Source organism: Mya arenaria, chromosome 5, assembly GCF_026914265.1.
Source record: "Mya arenaria isolate MELC-2E11 chromosome 5, ASM2691426v1".
Taxonomy (NCBI): Eukaryota; Metazoa; Mollusca; class Bivalvia; order Myida; family Myidae; genus Mya; species Mya arenaria.
Window position 1 is genome coordinate 1,264,875 of NC_069126.1, and position 25,740 is coordinate 1,290,614.

The following is a 25,740-nucleotide window of genomic DNA, read 5'->3' on the forward strand; positions in this document are numbered from 1 at the left end:
CAGGGATATTAAATCATGCTTTGCGACAATACCTCGAATAGAAGCAGATATGAATTGGTGCCAACAGTATGTGTGTATACGTTTTGGCCAGATATTTGCAATGAGTTATCTAAGATTAAAGAAAAATTATTATTTGATTAAGTGTTTTTATTGGTCTGACTAATTCAATACTAAGATTTGCAACTATTTGCTAATTCTAACATTACACACTTGTTCAAAGATTAAAAGCTTACTGTAAGCTGTCTACGCCACCTAGGACATGCCATAAATCTGCCTCATGCTGCGTTGTTCAATATGCTTAAAAGTTCCAAACGTCGTTGATTTTCAAAAAGGTTACGTGCCACAATGCAGGTTTTCCATACACCATGCTATTCAGACAACATCTCAGATTCAGCCGCCGGTCGGAAGTCGTCCGGCCGCTGCATTTTCCCATATGCTCGTCGCATAGTTACCAAAAGACATTTACCGAACAATGTAGTTCTTTTCCCCGGCGCTCGACATCAAGACGGTCAGGGGCGTAGCGAGCCCTCTATTTATGTAGATTCACAATTGTACTAGGGTGGTCCGGGGGCATGCCCCCACCTCGAAAAGTTTTGAAAACAATGCAATCTGGTGCATTCTGAGCGTTCTGAGGTGCTTGGTATTGGAAAATGCACAATTTTAGGATCATGTGCATACTGCAACGTTGGCTGATTTATTTTGTCAAAATCCATGATGTGGATTCAGCCGCGTACTCGCGTATTGGCAGCTACGCGCCTGGTGGTATATTGGGATATATGTTGGAACAAGGGTGAGTGTGTGCGTGCATCAATAAGTTGAAACCCCCAGTGCACTCGTCTTTCGCTGACCGGTTCAAGCCGGTAACCCCAACATTTATTGATAAAACCATTATGATGCCTGTGTGGTCTTGTCCGCCTTAGTTTAACTTTGTGTGTTTCTTTTGGGCCCTAGCATCTCGCCTCTAGATAGGGGGTTTGGCTACTGGGTATGTCCCTGTAGTTTTCATTGTATTATCAGTCCGAGAGCCCGAGGGGTTTATTGCAAGTTTAGCCGAATGATGTGTTTACATAATCTCAATCCCTGATGTATGGCAATAATAAAAACTCATTTGTGTTAAAGCGATGGCTGTCGATATTTTTCTGCATTTGAATTACTGAAGAATACGTTCAAGTTGTGTCAATTTAAAATAGGGCGTTAGAGTCAATTTTTGCGTATCTGTATTTTTATGTATATGTTAGGGTAAAGACGTAATGAAGACAACAAAAGTAAAAAACTTTATAAATGATAAAATGCACGTAAGAGGGTCAAGGTTGAGTAAATTGCATTACTTACAACTCCGTTATCAGTTTAGCGATTTAGGATAACAAACATGTTTGCCTAAATGGTATTATAAAATCAAACTGTGAATTGCTAAAATATTCACAAATATCAGATAACTAGCAAACTATTTGTTTAAATAGTATCATCCAAATAAATACTTGAAATTACATTTTGTCTTAATGCATTATGCATTATGTTTAGGCTACGAATCGCAGTATTTACAACTAATTAAAACAGTTTTGGATCATAATCAAAGGGAAACAATCACGAGAAATGTGCTGACTAATTGTTGAAGAGTTGTCGGTCAACGAACTATCTCAGCTTCTCAGAGACAACACCCAACTTATATCACCCATTTAGGCTAGTTAGTACGGGTGATGAAAACACACTTTAACGAAGCTTCTAATTGAGTTGTGCACACCCTCGTATCGCTGCTGGGTAACTGGATATAACGTTCAAAAAGTTTCCAGACAGTGATACAGTAGTTTATGAAGCGTGTTATTTAGAATTGTTATTTTTTAAGTTACAGAAAAAAACAGCGGCGCAAGCACACATCATTGGCAAACACAGGGGCCTGAAGACAACTCTGACGCCCTTGTGTCCTCTTAAGTTAGAAATGCCCAAATCCAACCAAGTCGTATGCGTCCTTGGATGCCTTCGTGCTCGGCTTAGCAAACAGACCCGATGTGGTCGAACGCTTTAAAAAGATCTGTCATTACCGTTTGCATGAATTTGTATCAGTCCATAAACGGAAACGAAGAAATTGAGACCCTTTTCTTTCGCGGACGTCAGTTGTGATGTGTGTATGTTTAATTTAAATAGCTCAGGCTCTGGGTGCAGGACCTATTACATGCTAAGAGTACGCGACAGTATATTAAACACAGCGAAATAAAATGAAATTCTTTTGTGCATGAAGACAAAAACGCTCTTTAGGTAAAACACACACTTTCGTTTTGTTCTGCAATGTACTCTTGAGTAATCCATGACCAGACACTCCGTTTGTGAAAAATGGGGATTAAGCTTAAGGATTGATCGTATTTTTGTGGAGTGCGAAGGGCACGCGATCATATTCCATGAAGCACGCTTTCCGTAGCTGTCCGAAATCGCTCGGCAGTCTTATGAATTTCGACTGGGTATAAAAGACTGGCCGGACCGGACCATTTCCAAATTATAATAATAACAAAAAACAACAACAATTAACAGCTTATTACAAATTAGTATTAAATATATGATACATAAACTACATATAATACTTGATAATGTTTGGATAGACACCTCGTAAACAATAAACTCATTAAAAGGAAACCCATACAGAGAAAGATGCGTCAAAAATAGCTCAAATTAACCAGGGACCAATTATAAAACTTCTCCCAGAATAAATGTACTAGTCAAACAATAAGCAAATTACTTAACCATATTTCACGGAACCATTGAATGATATGAATAATCGTATACTATCTGAAACCAATGTTTGATCATTTCCAATTAGTAAACATAAAACGGACGACATTTAATTGTTGCACAACGTTAAAACGTATTGTTTTCACATTTTATTTAAATTATAAATGCACTTTACAAAACAATACATATTTTCATATCTTTATACACCTTCGAGATTGGCATGTCTTTTATACCCGTCTTTCTTTTCCGGGTCGGAACGGAGATTTCCGTTGATTTCCGTTGGTCCGTTCCGGCCAGTCTTTTATACCCAACCGTAGCGGCATTGGATCACCAACGCAGATCACTGGATCATTGGATCACTATACTAGGTATGAATGCGACATTATGCTGTCCATAAACCATCTTCGGATAACTATATGTGGTCGAGTCCATTGAATGGACGTGGCGAGTATCCGAGAGTGTTCATAAACTGATCAGCCACGAAAATGACCAGTTTACATCGTAGCATCATCGTCGGTGACCTCAGTATTTTCTTCCGTTACACTTAATACATACCGTGCATGGGAATATTGACTGACAAAATCTCGTTTATTTTAATATGCATGAGGCAGTGGAGACAACTTATCTTTCAATGAAATCTCCTGTTGCAATTAATCACTCGCCAATAACAATATTTTGTCAATTGTCTCCGCAGGCGAGTGGCCTAGGTATTTGTTTTAAACTTTGTACAGATCAGGAGGACAGAGTTCTATTTGAGCTTTCGCAAGAAAACTTTTTCCAACGGGAAACATACGTATGAGTGTTGATGCATATTGCCGCACTGGTCCCTTGCGGATCCAATGTAACTGCTTCATTCATTATTCATGATTACGAGACTTCCCTTGAAAAATCGCCCACTGTACACAACAAGGCATAGGGCAGTATCCGACGATGCGTTATATAGGCTTAAATCTTTACCTCACTGTTCTCGCATGTCATCTCGTTTCCATGGTAGCCATCTTAGTAGGTCAACACCTTTCTCATGCACACCTTTATGAGCTTGAATCGAGATAAGGAAGTCACGCTTTTAAATACCCAATGTAAGGTTGCTGTCTTGAACTATTCTAAGAAGAATAGCATATTATCTAACAGACGAGATGAAATTATTGTATTATAATGCATATATATATCATGTCAAACATGGAGTACTGTTGTAGTGTCTGGGGACTTACACATTCCTCAGATGCCACAAAAATCACTAATATTCCGAAAAGAGCGATTACAAGCTAATAATGAGGTCGGGAACTAGCCACTGTGGAAACATATTCAAACAGTCAGGGTTGCTATCTTTTGAAGACAGGTGCTATTATCATCTTTCATTACTTGTTTTCAAAAGCATGAAATGTTTGACTCCTTCGTACTTCACAGAATTGTTAACATTTGCCAAAAATGAGCACTATAGCTTGCGTTCTTCAGAAAACAAGGATCTTTTTGTTGTAAAACCTAGAACAAACTATATCAAAAATACATTTGCCTATAAAGCAATGAAAATTGGAATTCTCTTCCTACATACATTAAATGTAAAGATAAGCTACCAGCCTTTAAACATGCATTAAAAGGCTACTTATTGGCAGAATAATTTTATCACATGAAAAACAATCTTGACACTTTATTTAATTCACATTATAATAAAAAGTTCATTGTTTACATGAATTGTGAATTGTGTTAATGTACGTATATGACATTCTTGCAACAACTTGATATGGATACTACCAAATATGTAAATGTTGAAAATATATTGATTGAATGTGGTTTTACTGAATATATCTATATTATTTACAGTATGAAATTATTGTAATTTATAATTATCATTATTATTATTATTATTATTATTATTATTATTATTATTATTATTATTATTGAGTTCACTGATCCTACACATGTGGTTGTAAAGTCTCTAAATGGCAGTAGTTTATATATAGGTAATTTCTTGTATGTTACATAAAATATTAGTTTAAAAAATGACACTATGCCATTAAAGTCTTGTTTCACTAAAAATATCTTGATGAGAGATCTTGTCAAATAATTAGTCATTTAAGACTCCAATTTAAGCAAACATTAAAGCAAGATTTCCCAAATAGATATTGATTCAAATCTAGAAATGTGGCCATATGGCATGGATTCCTCCATATAGCGCGTTTGTTACATGAACAAGGGCCATTATTTTCCCCATTCTCCATAATTGTGCATCAAAATTATAAGTTCCACAAACTAAGAGCAGCGGGAAACGAAATCCCAGGTACTCAACTTCATCACCAAAATAACATTCCGCCAAGGTTTGTTGACGCTTGGAGTTTTAAGAGACACATGTCCAGAAATGCCAATTTTTGCTAATTCAAGGGCCATAACTCTGGTTTTCCTAAGTGCAGTAGGAAAAGAAACCACCGGTGCTTACCTTCCCCACCCTGTTTACATACCCATAAGGTTCCATGACTATATGTTATAATGGGTTTAGACCTTTGAGTGACACAAGTTCCGAAATGCCATTTTTGTACTAATCCATTTGCCATTACTCATTGAGTGCAGCGGAAAAAAATGGTTCAAAACTTCACCACACTATTAACACTCGGAACACCTCGGCCATTTTATCGAAAGCAACCTCGGATGTACATGGACGGTTTACATACTCAGAAATCGGAATATCCGCTGCAAGTAGATTGCGTAGTAATTTAATTTGGCAGTTAAACTTAATGACTTTACTATTGAGAATCTTAATTATGTTTGCAATAAAAAACTTCACTGGCAATCAATTTAACCTTAGATCAATAAATACAAGCTAAAACATCAAATATTTACGAACTACTTCTATTGATGTACCGGCATACATCCGAGGTTATTTTCGATAAAAATGGCCGAGGAGTTCCAAATGCCCTATTATTTTAAATGTTTCGTGACTCTAGGTAATAAATAGTTTTGTAGTTTTGAGCGACAGTAATCCCAATTTTGGCTACTTAAATGGTTAATCTCTGTCTTTACTTTTTGCTACTTCAGTGGTTAATCTCTGTCTTTACTTTTTGTTACTTCAATGGTTAATCTCTGGCTTTACTTTTTTGCTACTTCAATGGTTAATCTCTGGCTTTACTTTTTTGCTACTTCAATGGTTAATCTCTGGCTTTACTTTTTGCTACTTCAATGGTTAATCTCTGTCTTTACTTTTTGCTACTTCAATGGTTAATCTCTGGCTTTACTTTTTTGCTACTTCAATGGTTAATCTCTGGCTTTACTTTTTGCTACTTCAGTGGTTAATCTCTGTCTTTACTTTTTGTTACTTCAATGGTTAATCCCTGTCTTTACTTTTTTGCTACTTCAATGGTTAATCTCTGGCTTTACTTTTTTGCTACTTCAATGGTTAATCTCTGGCTTTACTTTTTTGCTACTTCAATGGTTAATCTCTGGCTTTACTTTTTTGCTACTTCAATGGTTAATCTCTGGCTTTACTTTTTTGCTACTTCAATGGTTAATATCTGGCTTTACTTTTTTGCTACTTCAATGGTTAATCTCTGGCTTTACTTTTTTGCTACTTCAATGGTTAATCTCTAGCTTTACTTTTTTGCTACTTCAATGGTTAATCTCTGGATTTACTTTTTTGCTACTTCAATGGTTAATCTCTGGCTTTACATGACTCTAGGTAATATGGATTTGGGAGTTTTGAGCAACCCAAGTGCGGAAATGCTTTTTTTGTTTTTAAACGTTATGTGTGCAAGATTTTTTCATTGTTCAACAAAGTTAAAACCGCAATTTCACAGAAGTTAAACTTGAGAAATATACAACTAGTTGCCAGTGTCAGTAGACAACCTGACATTGACTGAATTGTCCGGTATTTTGCCCTCGTACATTTGTTTTGCTATGTTTTGTTACACTGAAGTAATTGGTTATTTCAAAACGTGGCTGGAATATTCAACAGTCATCAACACAGTTTGCATCGAAATAACTCCATTGTGTGTCCTTGACTGACAACGTATGTAATTTTTCGGTAATTTTAAGCGTAAAAGCCAGGTCCCGGTAGCCTTTCTTGTACTTTTTTCAAAATTTCAACACTTCTAAGAGAATGTGCGAGATTTTCATTAGTACAAACTAGTATAAAACTATAAGAAAGTAAGTCATATCGAGCAAGCATTGTTATAGTATAGCTGTCGTTGGGTGCGCGCTTTACTACCCGCAGCTATGTCTTAAAGATGAATGCATTAATGGTGTCAAAAACAATTAAGAAAAAACAATTCTTTTAAGTATGAAGGGCTATTAGTGACTTGAACTTCCAAAATACCCTTAAACTTTATCAAAATTCAATCAAAGGCCAGTGTTTATATTTGTCACGTGGTTTTTGAATGGAGAAGTACACACAAAATGTGCTCAGTTATTATTTTGGGGGAATAATGGGTTTTTTAAGGGCATGGATATTAATTTTTTCAGATTAATTGGAGCTTTAAGCGTTCGTGTCCACAAAAGAAAATAGGAAAAAATCCCAACTTGCCCTTAAACTTAAAACTGACAAAACATGCCCTAAAACCTTAACCTAAGTTCGAAAGTCAACCAGGGACCACAATTTGTATTTAGGATGATATGTAGTTATGGAACCTGGTTGTGTGATGGTCCTTAACAACTGTGAGAAGCATGAAGTGAATTAAATGCACAGTATTAGAGTTTTAAGTGAAAATGCCAACTTGCCCTAAATCTTCAACTCGACGCCGACGCTGGGGCTAGTAGTTAAGCCCTCCTTATCCTTCGAATAGCCGAGTACAAAATGCATTTTTTGGTAGAATAACCGCAATGTCTATTATACTATTTAATGGAGAGGAAACAAAATTGACTGGTACCTTTCTACTTTTTATTTTAACGTTACATCTTAATGTTCATTTTCATCAAGACATCTACGGGCAAATAAGTCCCGCCACCGTGCTGTCATAAGAACTGAGCTGGGACGCGGACGTGAGATGAATGTCGTGCCTGCTGTCTGTACTAAGATGGGCAAACACCGCATGTCCTATTTCGATTACAATCACGTTGTCGCTATTTTGATGGAGCAAAGAACCGAAATGACTATACGTGATTGCGCTCTTTGGAGTGTCATCTGTAATGATAACGACTACGTTCTTTGCGTTCGAACGGGCTCCATTGGATGGTTTCAGCGCGTCAATGGCGTAGGCTAACCCCGCATTCAAATCACCAGTTCCACCGGCCAGCTGGATTTTATTAATAGCAGACTGGACAGACCAAAGCGTCGTATGAGCATTGAGGTTAAATCGTTCGTTATAGTGGGTGTTGAAAGTCCCAACAGCCACATGCACGCCTGAATGGCTAACTGGGAGCCTTCTGACAACTGAGTTCAGGAAATCTAATACTTCCTGGCTATGAGATCGGCTGATGCTGCTAGATTCATCCACGGCGAAGACCAGGTCGACAACACATCCATGTGCTGAAAATAGCATGTATTTGTGTCATAAACTTATGGAAAAAAATGCGTCAGAGATACGTTGATGGTTTTTAATCCTCACATAAAAGTTTCTGGAAAACGAAGATGAACTAAGTGGGGTTGTCGTTGGCCTTAGATACCTTCACCTTCGTGTCAGTACCATTCGGCGAGCACATTACAGTTTATATACAATGTAAAGATACCTTGTGTTGTGGTAACAGGTGCGCGTGTAGTAGTGGGAGCCGGAGTGGTGGTGGTGGTGGTTGTGGTCGTCGTGGTGGTCTCCATTGGATAGTTACAAAGGTTATTCGAGCAGCAGGAGATGGAGACATCCCTGTTTTCTCTGTCTCGCTTACCAAACCCGAAATGAAGATTGACACCGTCGCATACCTGTATTAAAAAATCCATCAATGTGTTGAGAAACCTTGTTAGGTGTTCATGTGTTGAACTCTGTGGACATATTTGATAAGCCAGTGCATATCCTATTTTAAGGTATCCGACCAACAAATAAGCTTGTTTTATGATAATGTTGGTATCATTTTAAAGGTGTTGCTGGCCGATACGTCAAAAAATGACGGTAATAACATCATACATAAGCCATTACACTTTATATATTTGCTCCGGATTTCAACAGAAATCGGACATAAAAGACATTTATTCTGCCGTCTTTGAAGGGCAAATAAACATTGTTTGTTATATTATTATAAGTTTACATTTTTGTCTGCCAAAAAAAAAAAACCCATATTAAATGATACCAAAATAACATGAGGCCGCCACATATAAAGAATGCACATATGTGTGGGTCAGATACCTTAATTTTATTGAAATATAGAATGAGCCTTGCTTAATGCAGAGTGCTAAATATCAGCGCACCATATGAATGCAGCAATTCACAAACTAATAAATATAATCTAGTCTAGGTATGGTATATCATAATCCACCGTCCGTAACCAACGTGCGACTCATTTCGTAACTCTCTATTCGGAGTGTAACGGAGTGGTCAGAAGTGGTTATCTGACTCCCGGGCATTAAAAATACATTCCACAGCAGTTAAGGCTTAGCTCCATACCTCCTTGTTCTCGCATGTCATCTCGTATTCATGGTGCCCATCGGTGTAGGAGGTCAATATCTTTCTCATGCACACCTGTATGTAAGATCAAAATGTGTTACTTATTCAATATATCTTTACATGGCCATATTATTTACATGATAATACTGTCTTGGGTAAGCCTAACATTTAGTTTAAGTCTAGTTGTCTGTGTTGTCTCATACGTTAGGTGTATCTCTTTCTGTGTCTGTTAGGCGCCTTAGCATTGTGCATCAAAATTGGTTCTTCGTTAAGGTCCTTCCCAAATTTGAAGGACCAAAACGTAAATGTTTAAAAAATCATTTTTATATTTGGTTTTGAGGTTCAAACTTTAGCAAGCACTATACACGGAATTGTCGTTATACAAAATGTTCTTATCTCAAAACAGACAAGACTGCCCGGTCAACAATGTCTTGCGGCTTTGTGATAATTGCAAGTATTTAACAAATATATTTGCATTTGTGTTGCCAGGAAATGAATTGAGTCCACTATTTTGCATTATTTTCTTGAACGTCTTTCTTATTTCCAAAATATATCACCAATAGGGAAGTCTGAAGCATTTGGCACAAAAATATATTCATATTGTCGTGAGATTTTTCCGAAAAAAATGCAAATGCTTTGTGATCCAAAAACTGATAAAATCTTCGTTATAACGCCAAAACATGTTGCAAGGGGTGTATGTTCTTATCCTGAAAAATATTCCTCAAATCTAAGTTAAACATGAACTTTTCAAACATTTTAATTTTTGGCCTTCCCCACCCCCTTTCGCATTATGGAAGACGTTTGATTGTCACGCTTGTTCCTATAGTTTTCAGACTATGCCGCTAAGTTTATGCAATCAGGCTAGCATTTTGCATGTAAAAAGGTTGAATGTTTCAGAAACGATATTTTTTCTCGAACCTGGTAATACATGGACGAGTGTGCATGAAAAACATGAATACATGTACAACTGTAAAATATTGTCACCTGTCCTTTTGCGCAAATGGCTGTTGTGTTGCACAAATGGTAGTCGGGCACCGATACGTCGCAGTGATAGCATTCTAAAGCTGCAAAAACAAGTGTGATGTGATTATTTATTTAAAAAGTCTTTGATTATATTTGTTTGAGACATAGGCTTGGAATCAGAAGCAGGCTGTTTAACGTAATACAAGCAGTATATGGTTACGTAAAAACAAGAGTTTGACTATGAGCTTGACAATAATTTTGAAAGATGACTAAGTGTTCAGCAAGGCGACGGCCTCTCAACATCTTTATATACCACGTTTGTCAATGACTTAGAATATATTTTACATTTACAAGGCGTTTTTAAAAGGCATTGGTACGTCCATGTAAATGTTGTTGGTTTTCCTACTAATTCACGTTGACGTCATTCATATTTGTTCAATACGCCATCAAATTATGATCGACTTAAAATATACCCAGTAAGTACTATACAATATGAAAATCAATGGTCAAAAAAAGACAAAACAAGGGTTTTAATCTTCCAAAAAGATGGAGAAAATAAAGATAATTTAAAAGTTTTATTATGTTGGTAATATTAAAGATAGAGTCAGCAATTTCACGTATTTCGGAGAAGTTTAACAATTAGTGTTTCATTCATGCCATCACCAAAAACACTCTCTGGTCAAGCAAATATGCATTTTTTCGTTTGAAAATATTTTTACAATGTTACGGCTAGTCAGTAATTAAAGCCCTTTGACAAACTAATTCAATTGATACGGTTGTATGGATCTGAACTTTGGGGTCCTCAAAAAGGATGGCCATCGAACGCATCCATACTCTCTATGTTAAATCAGTGCTTGATTGCGATTTCACCGAGGAGACTTGCAGGCTTGATCTATGTTATTATTTTTATAATTAAAATGATACGGATTTGGTTTCAAGTATTTAATCACTCAACAAGAACGTGGCTTATAAAACAATACTGTAAGTTATTGAAACACGTCCACTAAGTTTTAATCTTATCACAATTAGGATTTTATCATGTTTAGATACACCTTGGTGTCAATAATATCCATATGTTTCGGTCTCTTTTACTTGAAGACTACGTGCCAGAGATAAGTGTATTCAACATATTTTAAGTTGGATTAATAACTCTTCTAGGGCAAAACTTGTAGAAGAGTTTTAGTAAATTTAATTTCCAACGTTATTTGAATTATCAATTTTCCAAAATATAGAATTAGATAACGTACAAATAATGAGCTCACATAGAATGAACCGTAGAGTTATGGAACGGAATGGAACTATTTTGAATGAAACACTTTGTCCTACATGCCATGTACTCGAAGACGAGTTGCATTTCACTTTCAAATTCCAGTTGTATGTTGAGATAAGAAATAATTATATACCGAAATAGTATCGCCAACAACCCACCATGTGAAAAGCTATAACTTTTACAAGCAGACAATGGACGCATACTACATAACGTATCATCTATAGATGCTTTTGAATAATGTAATGGAAATGTTCAGTTATAAAATGGTTGGTCTTTTTAACATGTTATATTTACAAATTGAATGTTGCTCATGGTCTTTGTAAAAGATATAAACCATTCGTTAAGTTTCAACGATTTGCATATTGAAATGTACCTATTAGATTTTAATTTGATATTGTGCATGAATTCCCCAACGAATTAGAAGCATATGCATACCTCTATTAGGGCATTTTACAAGAACAAAGACAACCCGTGCTTTTGGCACACACTGCTCATAAGCCATTTCATTTTATTTCAGGCATTCATATAGTTATCCTATTGTTGAGCCATTCTCTGTGACCGATCGTTATATATGCAAAAGACACAAATTATCAAGGGTCAAGAGTAATTAACTTATTTCATCTTATATATTGTATTAACTGTTTTAAACAAAATATTTTGTTCTTTTATGTTCAGTACGTAAACAAAAACGAAGAAAACGCTCTACTACATGGTACAAGTGAGTGGGTTTTTTTTCGAATATGAACAATGATTTTTCATGTAAATTCGAAAACATCAGTGACTAAGATTGCAAGATTTTCTTTTATATATACTCGATTGCTATGGTTAGTAGTACCGGCGATTGTCGCATATTCAGATTTATTCAATTTTGGTTACAAAAAGAAAGAACAACATTTAATTATTTCAATGCTACTTTGATTGGAATAAATAGTGAAATGAGATCTTTATTGGAAAAAGGTTGATATTTAGGTACATTTAGTTAATAGCTGCTTTTATTGCGAAATATTAAGATTATAAATGAACCACTTATAATTTTCTCAGGCATTCTGTATTAACAACGACAACGAACAACGTTCTTTTTCAATAAAGCAGGCTGCTGGAAGGCTTGAATGCTTGAAAGTTAAAAACCTACGACAAAGGTTGCAGAAGGCTGGACAAGTAGCCACCCCGAGCTCCTCCGAACACAAAGTCGGGTCCCTGTCATGCAGGAGCTGACACGCTGCTCGATCGATGTCCACGCACTGGCCCCGGACTTGGGCCAAACTACTGAACAATGCGAATATACCGACTGGAAAGAAGACACATCATCTTTTCGTAACAAAGGGACACTCAATACTTGCCACTGCATTCCGAACTCCTCGACGATCTCCATTGAAAACAACCTTAGATGTATATGAACGGTTAACAATGTCAGAATTATTTACATTTAAACTATGATGCAAGTAGTTCGCGTAATAATTTCAATTTAGTCGTTAAACTAAATGACTTTCCTTTTGGTAATCTTAATAATTTATACAATAATATACTTCACTGGCAATCAATTTAAACTTAGTTTTCCAAAATCCACGTTTATATCAGAGGTGCTCCGAATGTTACAACTGCTGACGAATTGAAAAGAATATTTTGCAACATGGTGCGCACTCGTCACTCAGATCAATGTACCTTTTATCGCGCTCATTCGTTTGGGTTCGTTTATTTGAGTTTATCAAGGTCTGCCCGCACCCATTGGCTGCATTATGGCTTGACCCCGCTGTGACGCAATCACGACTTAAATTGTGTTTTAAATGCCACAAGTGACATGAGATAGAAGTGACAGCAATTCGCAGTCAAATCCAGACATTGGAAGACTTGAAGAAACAGAGTGAGATACAAGAGATCCGGGTGCGGTACCCTAGCTCTTTGCGAAGAGACCTCTTGGTTCTTTAACGCGCTCGGTGTAAAGCACCGATACACGGGATACAACTTTCCTGGGTTGAACCAGTACTGAGTACACCACTTTTCCAAGCACTACCCTTTAAATGCTGAGCGCCAGGCAAGGGAGCTACCTGTACCAACTTTTAACGTTTTTCGGTATGACGCGGCCCGGGATCGAGCCCACGACCTTCCGCTCCGTAGGCGGATGCCTTAACCACTAGGCCACGGAGACGGTACATCGCGCTTATACTTATGTTTATATATATATATATAGGCATCAAAGCTGCAAAGGGGACACAACCGCATGCTATTCAATCAAATCAAATCAATTGCCTTTCAAAAGCGTGGAATAAAAAAAAACGAATTTTCATTTAATGGCCATACCAATCTACTCTAAGCGAATTTGAACTCTGAAGATCTCTTAACCAAATAAATAATAAAAAAACACACAATATGATAAATACCTATAAGATGCGACCTTCCCATTGTAAACCGTTATAGTATATCATGAAATGAATATTTTGATTCCAAATCTGTACGTTTTGATCTAATTAGATAAGACGAAGAATAGTATACAAATGTTGAGAAAGATCGTGTCACTGATGGGCATACTTATATAGATAGACTATATTATTTATGTCACGATGACACGAGTATAATAATTATATGTGGAGTCTTTTTTATTGAATCCCATTTAATATTTGATTGTAAGTAAAGACTGTATCAGAGTCCGAAAGCCGCATGATCCTGTTTCGATCGTTAGATGATCGGTGTTGGATACGTTAACATTGTAACTGTTTGCACGTGATCATTTCAAGTCGTTGATGTGTGACTGACTGTGACTGCTACTAAACATCACACAAGCGCGTTTTTTTTTCATCGGCGAGAGGCTAATTTTCTGTTCATGTATTGACGGAGTTTTTGTCACTGCGGTCTTGTGTGATTTTCTGTATAACGTGGGGCTCGTTCGCCTTCTTAGTAATCCGGCCATGGTGAAGTTCAAGTCTGTCCCTGAAGTGAAAAGGTCCTTGACTTCAAATTATGATACACATCACATACCAAACTGAAAGACTCGTGATCATAAGCGATTCTCAGAACTAAAAACGTATCTTCCCAAGGCTAAACAATTGTGCAGAAGTGTGTTTGCAATTCACCACAATGTGGGTAATGTACTTGCAATAAACAAAGGGGGGGGGGGGTATAAGATAAAAACAAATCGGCCTGGAAACGTGTACAGTAGAGTAATAACCATGCAGTTTGGAAAATGGGAATATATACATGCAAGCACAGTTGCAACATGCACTGATATGCCATATTGCCGAGAAAATACGAAAAATTGTGGATAAAATCAACACGTTTATTTGGAAACATTGCCTTCTAAGCCACAATCTGTTTAATAACATTTTTATCTTTAAAGTGACAAAATCTACCAAACAAAGATGTCGATCGAAGAATATGTTTCTCGCAATATACTTGACGTTTTTCAAAATTTAAAGAAAAGAAACTCCACTTACCAGGCAAAAGTTGGTACCAGAATGTTTGTATGTAACGAAATTACGTCCACACCCTTGACTAAAGATGCGGGCTCAAAGCCCCGCAAAGCATCCGTACATCGATTTATATAAACCGACCAATTACCATATCCGTCACTGTTCTTGTGCAATAACGTGCTTATGTTATTGTTGTCGTAAATGAAATACTGCTTAAACCAATGTCAATGATTTTTATATTCTGTAAAGCGATGTTCTCTTCATCGGGAAATGTCCATGATTTCGGAAAGCCATTGTTGATGAAAAATAAAGAAAACTTATCACAACGGTCCGCATCATTACTAATCATGTTCTACATATCTCAACGCTTCGCATCATAACTAATCATGTTATCACAACGTTCGGTATCATCACTAATCATGTTATCTCAAAGCTTCGCATCATTACTAATCAGGTTATCAAAACGCTTCGCATCATAACTAATCAGGTTATCAGAACGGTCCGCATCATTACTAATCAGGTTATCAGAAAACATTGCATCATTACTAATCAGGTTATCAGAACGGTCCGCGCAGCATTACTAATCAGGTTATCAAAAGCTTTGCATTATTACTAATCGGGTTATCAGCACGCTTTGCACTATCACTAATCATGATATCATAACGCTCCGTATCATAACTACTAATGTTATCACAACGCTTCCGTATCATTTTAAATCATGTTATCACAACGTTTCGTATAATCAATAATCATGTTATCACAACGTTTCGTATCTTTACTAATCAGGTAATGTGCAGAACGCGTCGTATCCTTACTAATCATGTTATCCCAAAGCTTCGTATCATTACTAATCATGCTATCACAACGCTCCGTATCATTACTAATCATGCTATCACAACGCTCCGTATCATTACTAATCATGTTTTCACAAAGATCCGTATCATTACTAAAATCATGCTATCACAACGCTCCGTATCATTTACTTATCTTGTTATCACAACGCTTCGTATCATTAATAATCATGTTATCACAACGATTCGTCTTTTCAATACTAATAATGCTATCGCAACGCTCCATATTATTACAAATCATGTTATCCCAACGCTCCGTATCATTACTATTCATGACAACAGTTTTTGCAAACACGACTACAATCGTACAGTTTCCAAATTGTATTTTTAATTATTTTACACAAATGCGATAGTAAAGTTCCCCTCTAAACGTATCTTATTTATATATAGAGAGATATGCTTCAAAATTGTTATTTAAGATACTGCTATTTTTAATTACTTTATAAAGTCGAAACCCATTGGGTCGATATCGCTTGGCTCTATTTCATCGTTTGCTTGAACCGGATGGTAAGGACCTATTTGTTTTACTATTAATTGAATATTTTTTTTATAACTGCACTTTATACTGTTTAAGTAGCTGTCCTTCTTAATCAAATTTACCTTCAATGTATGATAAACTATCTGGTACATGCTCAAGTACACCATTAACTATCCGTTAAAAAGAAGGAATACATAATTAGTAGTGTTCTTTATGTCCGACGTTCTCCGTGAGATGTCAAATGATAAGGATGAACTCGAATGTTGCTTGTAGTAAAACGCGCACTAACGTAGTTGTTTGCTTTCCCATGCTCAACGTTTTTCTTATTTGATGTCAAGTGATAGTGACGAACTCAATTATTGATTGTAGACAAACGCACACTGTCATAGAAACCGTCATTACCATGTCCGACGTCAAGTAAACGTGAAGAACACGAGGGTTGATTGTAGACAAACGCCAACTGTCGTAGAAACCGTCATTACCATGTCCAACGTCAAGTAAAAGTGGCAAACTCGAGTGTTGCTTGCAGACAAACGCACACTGTCGTAGAAACCGTCATTACCATGTCCGACGTCTAGTAGACGTGACGAACTCAACGGTTGTCTGCAGACAAACCCACACTGTCGTAGAAACCGTTATTACCATGTCCGACGTCTAGTAGACGTGACGAACTCGACGGTTGTCTGCAGACAAACCCACACTGTCGTAGAAACCGTCATTGCCATGTCCGACGTCAAGTAAAAGTGGCAAACTCGAGGGTTGATTGTAGACATACGCACACTGTCGTAGAAACCGACATTACAATGTCCGACGTCAAGTAAACATGAAGAACACGAGGGTTGATTGTAGACAAACGCACACTGTCGTAGAAACCGACATTACAATGTCCGACGTAAAGTAAACGTGAAGAACACGAGGGTTGATTGTAGACAAACGCCAACTGTCGTAGAAACCGTCATTATCATGTCCGACGTCAAGTAAAAGTGGCAAACTCGAGGGTTGATTGTAGACAAACGCGCACTTCCGTAGAAACCGTCATTACCATGTCCGACGTCAAGTAAAAGTGGCAAACCTGAGGGTTGATTGTAGACAAACGCACACTGTCGTAGAATCCATCATTACCATGTCCAACTTCAAGTAAAAGTGACGAACTCGAGGGTTGATTGTAGGCAAACGCCCACTGCCGTAGTTGTCGGCATATTCGACTTTCTTCATGTGATGTCAAGTAATAGTGAATACACACTACGCTATGTATGAAGTGTAAAGCCCCTGTCACACTGTAGCGAGTTCCGGCTACGAGTTGTTGCGAGATTCAACTCGCCTAAACTCATCAGGTGTCTCGTTGGACACGAAGCCTTGTCGTTATATATCGAATACATGTCTTCTCATAAAGAAAGCACTCGGCAAGCAGTGGCGAGAACTTTAAACGGTTTAAAATTGTCGTACGAGTTTTTGTCTCGTACACATATCGAATACATGTGGTAGGGGTGTCGCACAAACTCGAACACTTGTAGTAGACATGTCTTCACTTCACAAAGAGTCGCTCGACAATCTACGAGTTTAGCAGCGACTCAGGAGGACATTATAACGAACTCTGTTCGAGATTCGTTCGAGTTGTTGTGAGTTTGTACGTACCCCTTTGACATGTTTATCAATAAAAACTAAAAAGCACTGCATCATTTCTCCTGAAGATTTCAACCAGTAAAGATCACTATTTTACAAGAGATAAGCCATTGTTTGACTAGTCATGCTAGTCATGCTTAGTCATAATATATGGCATCACCAAATATCTTCTGCGGCCTCTCCTTCTGTTTTGCCTGTACTGTAAAGGCTGAGCAATCGCAAGATCATCTTCTGCATCACATTCTTCCATCTGGGCAAGAGGTTCGATGTTTCTAAGTCTATCTGTCATTGCTAGGAAGCGTCACCTACGCTGATCAACTGGGATTTGGTCCTGATGTGCAGCACCATCTGTATGTATACCCAGTTCGCCATGTTTCGTCCTTTCTCGTACACTCTCGAAGCTCACTCTTAATAACTCGTCATGATATAGTGCACATTTCGGCAGAACTCGTAGAAATATCGGCAGAACTCGTAGAAACATCTGTGGTTGTCGAAAGAGTGTCGTGCACAGATCGTACTGATGTTGCTTAAACTCGAGTTTAACAGAAGAATGTCGTACTACTCTCGTATTCACATGGAAGAGAACTCGAGCAGGTCTCGAACTGATGTACCAGCATCAGAATCCGCGGTCATCTCGTGGCATTTTTGGCGAGTTATATATAATTCACCAGCACTCGTGGTAACTCGCGGATCCAAGTCGTGATAGTGTGACAGGGTCTTGACGGAAGAAAGTACCGTGGTTGCTGACGATGGTAATAGTGAAGAAGTCGAATGTTGCCTGTAATAGAACGCACAATGCAGTAGAAACTACAACTTGATGATGCACATGAATGGAACTAAATTTTACATTACAATAGCAGGATTTTACTTTAGAAACACGAAAGATTTCGCAAAAAAAGACAACGCAAAGCAACAGAGATGTTTCTGTACTGAGTTTATTATAGCGACTGAATACATATGGCTATAGGTGGAGTATATATCTCTGAGCATGCAGATCATATTACATTTACAGCTTTAGACATATACCAGAACATCTCCCTCCTTTGAAAAATAACAAATCATGCATAATCAATAAAACATAAATAGTCTGTGTCTTCAATTACATTTTTTACTGTATTGTTCTGATCACAAAATTGTGTCCACGAAAATTTATAAGCTAACATGTGTGTTCAGTGTCATTATCAAGACTCACTGATAACTTTCACATAAAACAGAGATTATCAAAGAAACATGATCCATACCTCAGTCTGGCATTTCATTACACTGAAACAATAATCTTTGGTTTAATAACTCGACCAGAGCGTGTGATATATGGTTTTGTGGACGTACTTGAACTTATATCAAGTTCGGGAGATTCTGGGGCATTATCTAGACTGGTTCCCGGGATGTTAACATTATTTTCCACTGTAGGTGAATTATCTCTGGTGAATGAATCTTGTAAGATTTCCAAATCATCATCAGAAATCAATGGAGTTTGTGGGGTTTCATTTGTTTTCAGTAAATGAACTCTTTTTCTCCTATATTCGCCACCATCTGGTGTTTGAACAGTAAATGACCTTTCACTATGTTTGGCAATACATGTTGCCGGTTTCCACAGTTTACCTAGCCTTATTCTGAGTGAATCACCAACTTGAATTGGCTGTAAAGTCTTCGCCTTCTTATCATATAACCTCTTGTCTTTCTGTTTCTGTTCAGATAGAAATTGTTTGACATAATCATGGTCAGGTATTTTGGGTGTGACATTTTCCTTGATAGTGGATATAACTGATCTCAGCTGTCTGCCCATTAACAACTGTGCTGGTGAGTAACCGAATTCCAATGGTGTTGCTCTGTATTCCAGAATTCCTGTCATAGGATCTTGATCATCACACATTGATTTTGACAAAGTGCGTTTATCAATACCAACATATTTCTCTGCTAATCCATTCGACTGGCTGTGATATGGATCAGTCATAATATGCTCAATGTGCCGCAGCTAGGAAGGGACCAAAATTTCTGAACATGGAGAAAGATGATAGGCCACATGAACCTGATGGAATCACGACGGAGTACGAAGATGTTGAAATGAAACCAGCTGTAGTGACTAGTATGGTCCAGTCTCAATGCCAGGAAGTGGTATCTGATATCCTAAACAGATATTCAGATTGGTATAAACTGCAACGTCCTGTTGCTTGTCTGCTTAGGTTCAAGACATTTATGATACACAGATACTTGAAACATGAAACAAAGGAGATTTTCACAGGTGGTTGTTTGTCACTGAGAGAAATTCAAACTGCCAGGAAGTTGATACTAATGAAGGTGCAGGAAAGTGCCTACGGTGACGAATTTAGTAAACTGACATCAAATAAGAAGATAGCAACATCAAGCTCGCTAGTAAAACTGTGTCCAGTGCTTAATGAGGGTCTGTTACGAGTTGGGGGGGGGGGGCGATTTCAGTACACTGAATTTTCCGAGGATAGCAAACATCCGATCATTTTACCAAGCAAACACCACGTGACAGAACTTATAGTACGGAAATATCACGAGGTTAATCATCACATGGGAGCTCATCATGTATTATCGTTGACTCGACAGTCGTATTGGATAATTCACGGAATAAGGACAGTGAAACATGTAGTCAGTGCATGCATGGATTGTAAACGGCGCTTCAAGAAAACACAAGTTATAAAATCACAGCTTAACCCAAAATGGAATGAGGCATTGGACTTTGACCTGACAGGAGTGAATATCGGGAGCAATGACAACCTGGAAGTTACTGTCAAGGATTGGGAGAGAGTCGGGCGAAACAGACTTGGTACAGCCAAAGTTCCTCTTGCCGACATCTCCAACGGCGGAACTAAAGATGTGGACACAATCTTGTTCGATAGGAATAACACACCTCTGCCTCAGTCAAAGATTAAGATGCGTGTGACCTTTACCCCTCCCGCTCCAAAACCTGGCGCAGCCCCAGCTGCTGCCAGCTCCGGCGACACGACCGGCACAGAGGTTGGCATGGACGGAAATCTAGGGGAGGAAGAGGAGGAAGAAGAGGAAGTTGATCCAGGTCTCCCACAGATTGACCCAGCTACCGGACAGCCCATTCCCAGACCCAAGAAGAAAAAGAAGAGAATGGGACGGCGAAGATTCCGCGGGAAACTGTCAAACAAACCACAAGACTTCCAGATCCGCATTAAAGTGTTGGAAGGGAGGCAGATTGAGGGCTCGAACATCAAGCCTGCTTGTAAAGTCTCATGTTATAATCAGGTCAAACAGACCCGTGTGAAAAAATCCACAAATTCCCCATTTTGGAATGAAACTTTCTTCTTCAACTTTAATGCGTCCCCTGCAGAACTGTTTGATGAATTTCTGGAGTTCTCGGTCTTCAACTCAAAGAAACTCCGATCCGATGCCTTGATTGGTACTTTTAAGATGGACATCGGTATGGTTTGGGAACAGGCAAACCACGCGTTCGCAAACAAATGGCTGCTTCTCAGTGATCCTGAGGATATTATGGCCGGAGCCAAGGGATACCTCAAGTTCTGTGCCATCGTGCTGGGCCCGGGCGATACACCACCGTCCATGAAAGGTCACACTCAAGATGAATCGGAAGACATTGAAAGTAACCTATTGCGTCCAGCTGGAGTACAGTTGCGGCCGGCGACATTTGCTCTCAATGTCTACAGATGTGAGGATATACCTAGAATGGACACGGCATTCCTGCAAGGTGTGAAGAAACTGTTCAGGATCGGAGAAGAACAGAAAGAACTGGTCGATCCATACCTGGTCATGAACTTTGCTGGAAAAGAGGTGCAAACCAAAATCATGTACTGCAGTGACCATCCGGAGTATAACCAGACCCTCAAAGGTGGGGCTACAGTTCCCCTCGACGTGTGAGAAGATCCGATTGTCAATGAAAGATTGGGACCGCATTACAGCAGACGATTATATCGGTACAACTTTTGTCGAGATTTCAAATATCTCTTCTTCGGGAGAACATGGATTTCTACCAACATTTGGCCCATGTTTTGTGAACTTTTACGGGTCTCCACGTGAATTCTCCGAGTTGCCAGACGAATATGAAGACCTTAACAAGGGAAAAGGCGAGGGAGTGGCTTTCAGAGGTCGTGCACTGGTGGAGTTGAAGACAATTGGCGGGGAGCTGCCAGAAGTGCCAGTAGATGATATTGGCTCTGAGGATGTGCTTAAAATACAGAAATTCATGCGCAAGAGGAAGTACAAGCTACATGCAGCTTTCTTCAACGCCACTATGGTCAGTGCTATAGATGCCCCTGTGGAGTTTGAGGTCAGCCAAGGTAACTATGGTAACAAGATGGATGACTACATTGCACCATGCGCATCAAGCACCCAGCCAACAAATGCAGTGTTTGATGGAAGTAACTACTACTTCCTGCCATGGGGTGGCACCAAGCCCTGTGTCGACGTGGAAACCCATTGGGAGGATGTTAGCTGGCGTCTGGAGACATTGAACTTGTTTGAGGGGATAATAGCTGCACTGGAAGAGAATATAGAAGAAGTGCGGGTTGGAATCAAGGCTAAATACCCACCCCAGAACTGGCCCAGTTGCTTATCTCTGCACTTGACCAGCTTGTGGAAGATACCAAGAAACCCCTACCGAAACCCCAGACAGGGACCCACCTCGCTACGGAGCTGGACAATCTGTTGTCTGAGTACCGGCTTATTGAGCTGGAATCTTTACGAGAGATGGCCACTAACCTGCGGGAAAATGCCACTGATGTCAGCGAAGCCCTGAGTGAGGCTGAAAACTTTATACAAATACTGAAAAACATTGCTGTTGAGCCCCAAAACAGCATGCCAGACGTGATTATCTGGATGATCAGCGGGGAGAAACGTATTGCATATTTCCGGATCCCAGCCCACACCCTTCTATACTCCAAGAATCCTCTATACTGCAGCAGAAACTGTGGCAAAATGCAGTCCATACAACTTCAGTACCCAGGCTCTAAGGGTGAAAAAGATGTAAAAGTTCCGGCGTTGTTGAGGATCAAACTGTGGCTCGGCCTACAGGCTCAGGAAGATAACTGGCAAAAGATGCAACGGGAGGGAGAGATGGCTGTCTTTGCTGAAACTTACGAAAACCAAGTAAGCATGGTTGCCATGAGAATGTTTTGTGTTTTGATTGGCTGGCAGCTGCGAGGGCTCCGGGCGAAAGTAAATTTGGTCAGTAAGTGAGGTGCGAGTGAAAAGACATAAACATTGTTTGGGCTTTGGTTAAATAAATCGGAATACGTACCAATGTTTAGTAAGTTATATTTTGTAACATTTTTGTTTTTTTTATAAATGAAGTTAATCTACAATATATAACGGAAAGGTTAGTTAAGGCAATTTTGATGGCTACAAAACTTCAGAGCATTTTCGTAACTTTAAGTATTTTTGAATGTCCTGAAAATACTCTGTGAACATCTATTTGCTATGTTAATTGCATTATTTGGATTATTATTGTGTATATAATGTATGTGTCTTGATTATTGTGTTTGGGTTATTTCAGATAATCGTTCATACGTTCATACGTTCATACGTTCCAACGTTCCTTAACGTTCATTTACGTTCCTATACGTATAATAGCGTTAAGATGTGTTCCATTACGTATTGTTATGCTGACTGATTGACTGTTTAATTGTACGGAATAAATGTGAACGAGTATATTACAACGAGTTCCGGTTTATTATGTGAAAAGCAGATCCCGCGATTTAGTGACTTTGAAACCGCGACACTCAAAATTCCAATCACTTGCAAATTTCTTAAATTCATGACTTGCATAGCATGGACCATTGTCAGAGACAAGCTGATATGGTATACCAAATCTACCAAATATGCCTTTTATTCTATCTATGACAGTTTGACTTTTTGCATTGGGTAACTGTTTTACTTCAAAGTAATGACTATAATAGTCCACCACAATGAGATGGAAAATAAATCTGTTCCAACCTTAAACGAAGGGTGTTCAGGGACATAATGTGGTCCTAAAGGCTGTTTTGCATTAGAGTACCTTTTCTCTAAGGAGGTTGGGCACAATGAAATCATTTCTTTGATCTCAGAAGTTAACCTAGGACAGAAAAACAAATTTCGGGCTCTTTGCAAATATTTTTCTACGCCCTTATGTCCAACATGGACATTTCTCAACATTTCCTGTCTAAGGGATTTGGGTATGACGATCCTATCACCTTTCATTATAAGACCATCAATATATGTCAGTTCGTCTCTGAAATTCCAGTACTCTGTAACCTCTGCAGGACAATGTGCTTTTTTGTTAGGCCAACCAACCATTATTGTATCTCTAAGGACGCTAAGACCTTTGTCTTGTTTTGTTTCCCTTCTTATCTCATTAAATTCCTATCAGCTATAGGTAAGTTTGTCATGACCAAATGCACTTGGAGGTCCATACCTTCCGAGTAACCAGGGAAAGTGTCCTTTACGGATTTTCTACTTAGAGTATCAGCCAACGGCACATTCTTTCCGTTCTTGAACTCTAATTTGATGTTATACCTTTGCAGTTGTAACATCATTCTTTGTAACCTAGCTGGGGCCTGGTATAATGTTTTTTTCATGATAGAAACCAATGGGAGATGATCATTTTGAACTATGACCTCTCTGCCATAGATGTTTTGCTCAAATCTACGACAACCAAACAAAATGGAATACATTTCCTTTTCAATTTGAGCATAGTTTTGCTCGCTTTTCGTCAATGATTTTGACGCGTATGCCTGGACGTTCATTTTGTAACAATGTGGCACCTAACCCTACTTTGCTGCCATCGCACTGCAAAGTACAAGGCTTCTTTGGATCATAATATGCAAGTACAGGAGAACTTGTCATTATGTCCTTAACTTTTTGAAAAGCTTCGTCATGTTTTTTTCCCATTGGAAGTGAACATTCTTCGCACAAAGCTGCCTTAAAGGACTTGTGACTGTTGCCAAGTTTGGCACAAACTTTGATAAGTAATTGACCATACCCAAAATTGTTTCTAACTCAGCTTTGCTTTGTGGAGGGCTCATTTCTACTACAGCAGATATTTTCGATTTGTCTGCTTTAAGACCATCACATGTTAAAACATGAACAAAATATGAATCTTCACTAACACTTACATGAAGCTTATCTTGGTTAAACTTGATTCCCATTTCTCTTGACCTATTCATGACCAATCTCAAATTTGCATCATGCTCCTGTTTGGTCTTTCCAAAAACCAAAATATCATCAACAATAGCTACGATGCCTGGCAAACCTTCAAAACATTCATCAATTTTCCTTTGAAACTGATCTTGTGACAGACAAAGACCGAACGATAATCTTTTAAATCTGTATTTTCCATTTATGCTGTTGAAAGTAGTCAAAAAGGAGGACTTATTGGACAATTTCAAATTCCAATATCCTGACCTGGCATCAAGTTTAGTGAAAAACTTCGCTTCACTTAGCTTGGGTAACACATCATCGAGTGTTTTCATTAGGTAATGAGGTCTAAGTATTGCCCTGTTTAAATCTTTTGGGTCTAAGCATTTTCGAACACTGTCTGAATTTGGCTTTTCAACAACCACCATTGAATTAACCCAATCTGTTGGCGTTGTGACCTTGGTAATGATATCATCATCTACCATACACTGTAACTGCTGTTTAACCTTTTCCTCTAATGCTACAGGAATGCGTCTTGGAGGATGAACAACAGGGGTGGCATTAGGATAATTTTTTTATGTCAACCTCACCAGGAAATAGACCTATGCCATCAAATACTTCAGCATATTCTTCAAGAATGCTTGACTGAGTGAGACTTTTCTCACTGTCACCTACTGTGTATACCAGTTTGACCAAACCTACATCTTGACATGCTTGTAAACCTAGAATTGCAGGAGATCTAGTTTTCACGATAAAAAATTATAGGGTCTGCTTGACCTTTCCATAC

General features: G+C 38.4%; 2 protein-coding genes and 1 pseudogene across 2 annotated transcripts; 1 reads left to right on the forward strand and 2 right to left on the reverse strand.

The window, feature by feature from the left end:
* Positions 1 to 7,571: 7,571 nt before the first annotated feature.
* On the reverse strand, positions 7,572 to 13,901 carry LOC128233392 (uncharacterized). The gene is made up of 6 exons (XM_052947050.1): positions 13,851 to 13,901; positions 12,605 to 12,760; positions 10,224 to 10,303; positions 9,240 to 9,314; positions 8,374 to 8,560; positions 7,572 to 8,173 (listed from the first exon to the last, which is right to left on the reverse strand). The coding sequence occupies exons 1-6, from the start codon at positions 13,870 to 13,872 to the stop codon at positions 7,629 to 7,631; spliced, it is 1,065 nt and encodes a 354-aa protein (XP_052803010.1). The 5' UTR covers positions 13,873 to 13,901; the 3' UTR covers positions 7,572 to 7,628.
* Positions 13,902 to 19,086: 5,185 nt separating this feature from the next.
* On the reverse strand, positions 19,087 to 19,782 carry LOC128234361 (uncharacterized). The gene has a single exon (XM_052948560.1). It carries the CDS (start codon positions 19,780 to 19,782, stop codon positions 19,087 to 19,089), a length of 696 nt encoding a protein of 231 aa, XP_052804520.1.
* A 47-nt stretch (positions 19,783 to 19,829) lies between these two features.
* LOC128234362 (myoferlin-like) lies at positions 19,830 to 23,018 on the forward strand (annotated as a pseudogene).
* Positions 23,019 to 25,740: the final 2,722 nt, after the last annotated feature.

What these genes read in the sequence shown, in the direction of transcription:
- LOC128233392 (XM_052947050.1), bottom strand. Translation starts at nt 13,872, where the DNA reads ATGGGAAGGTCGCATCTTATAG. An exon ending in GGGAAGGTCGCATCTTATAG is followed by an intron (nt 12,761 to 13,850) that starts GTATTTATCATA and finishes TCTTCTTTCCAG; the next exon opens with TCGGTATATTCGCATTGTTC. An exon ending in AGCCTTCTGCAACCTTTGTC is followed by an intron (nt 10,304 to 12,604) that starts GTAGGTTTTTAA and finishes TTGTTTTTGCAG; the next exon opens with CTTTAGAATGCTATCACTGC.
- LOC128234361 (XM_052948560.1), bottom strand. Translation starts at nt 19,782, where the DNA reads ATGACTGATCCATATCACAGCCAGTCGAATGGATTAGCAGAGAAATAT.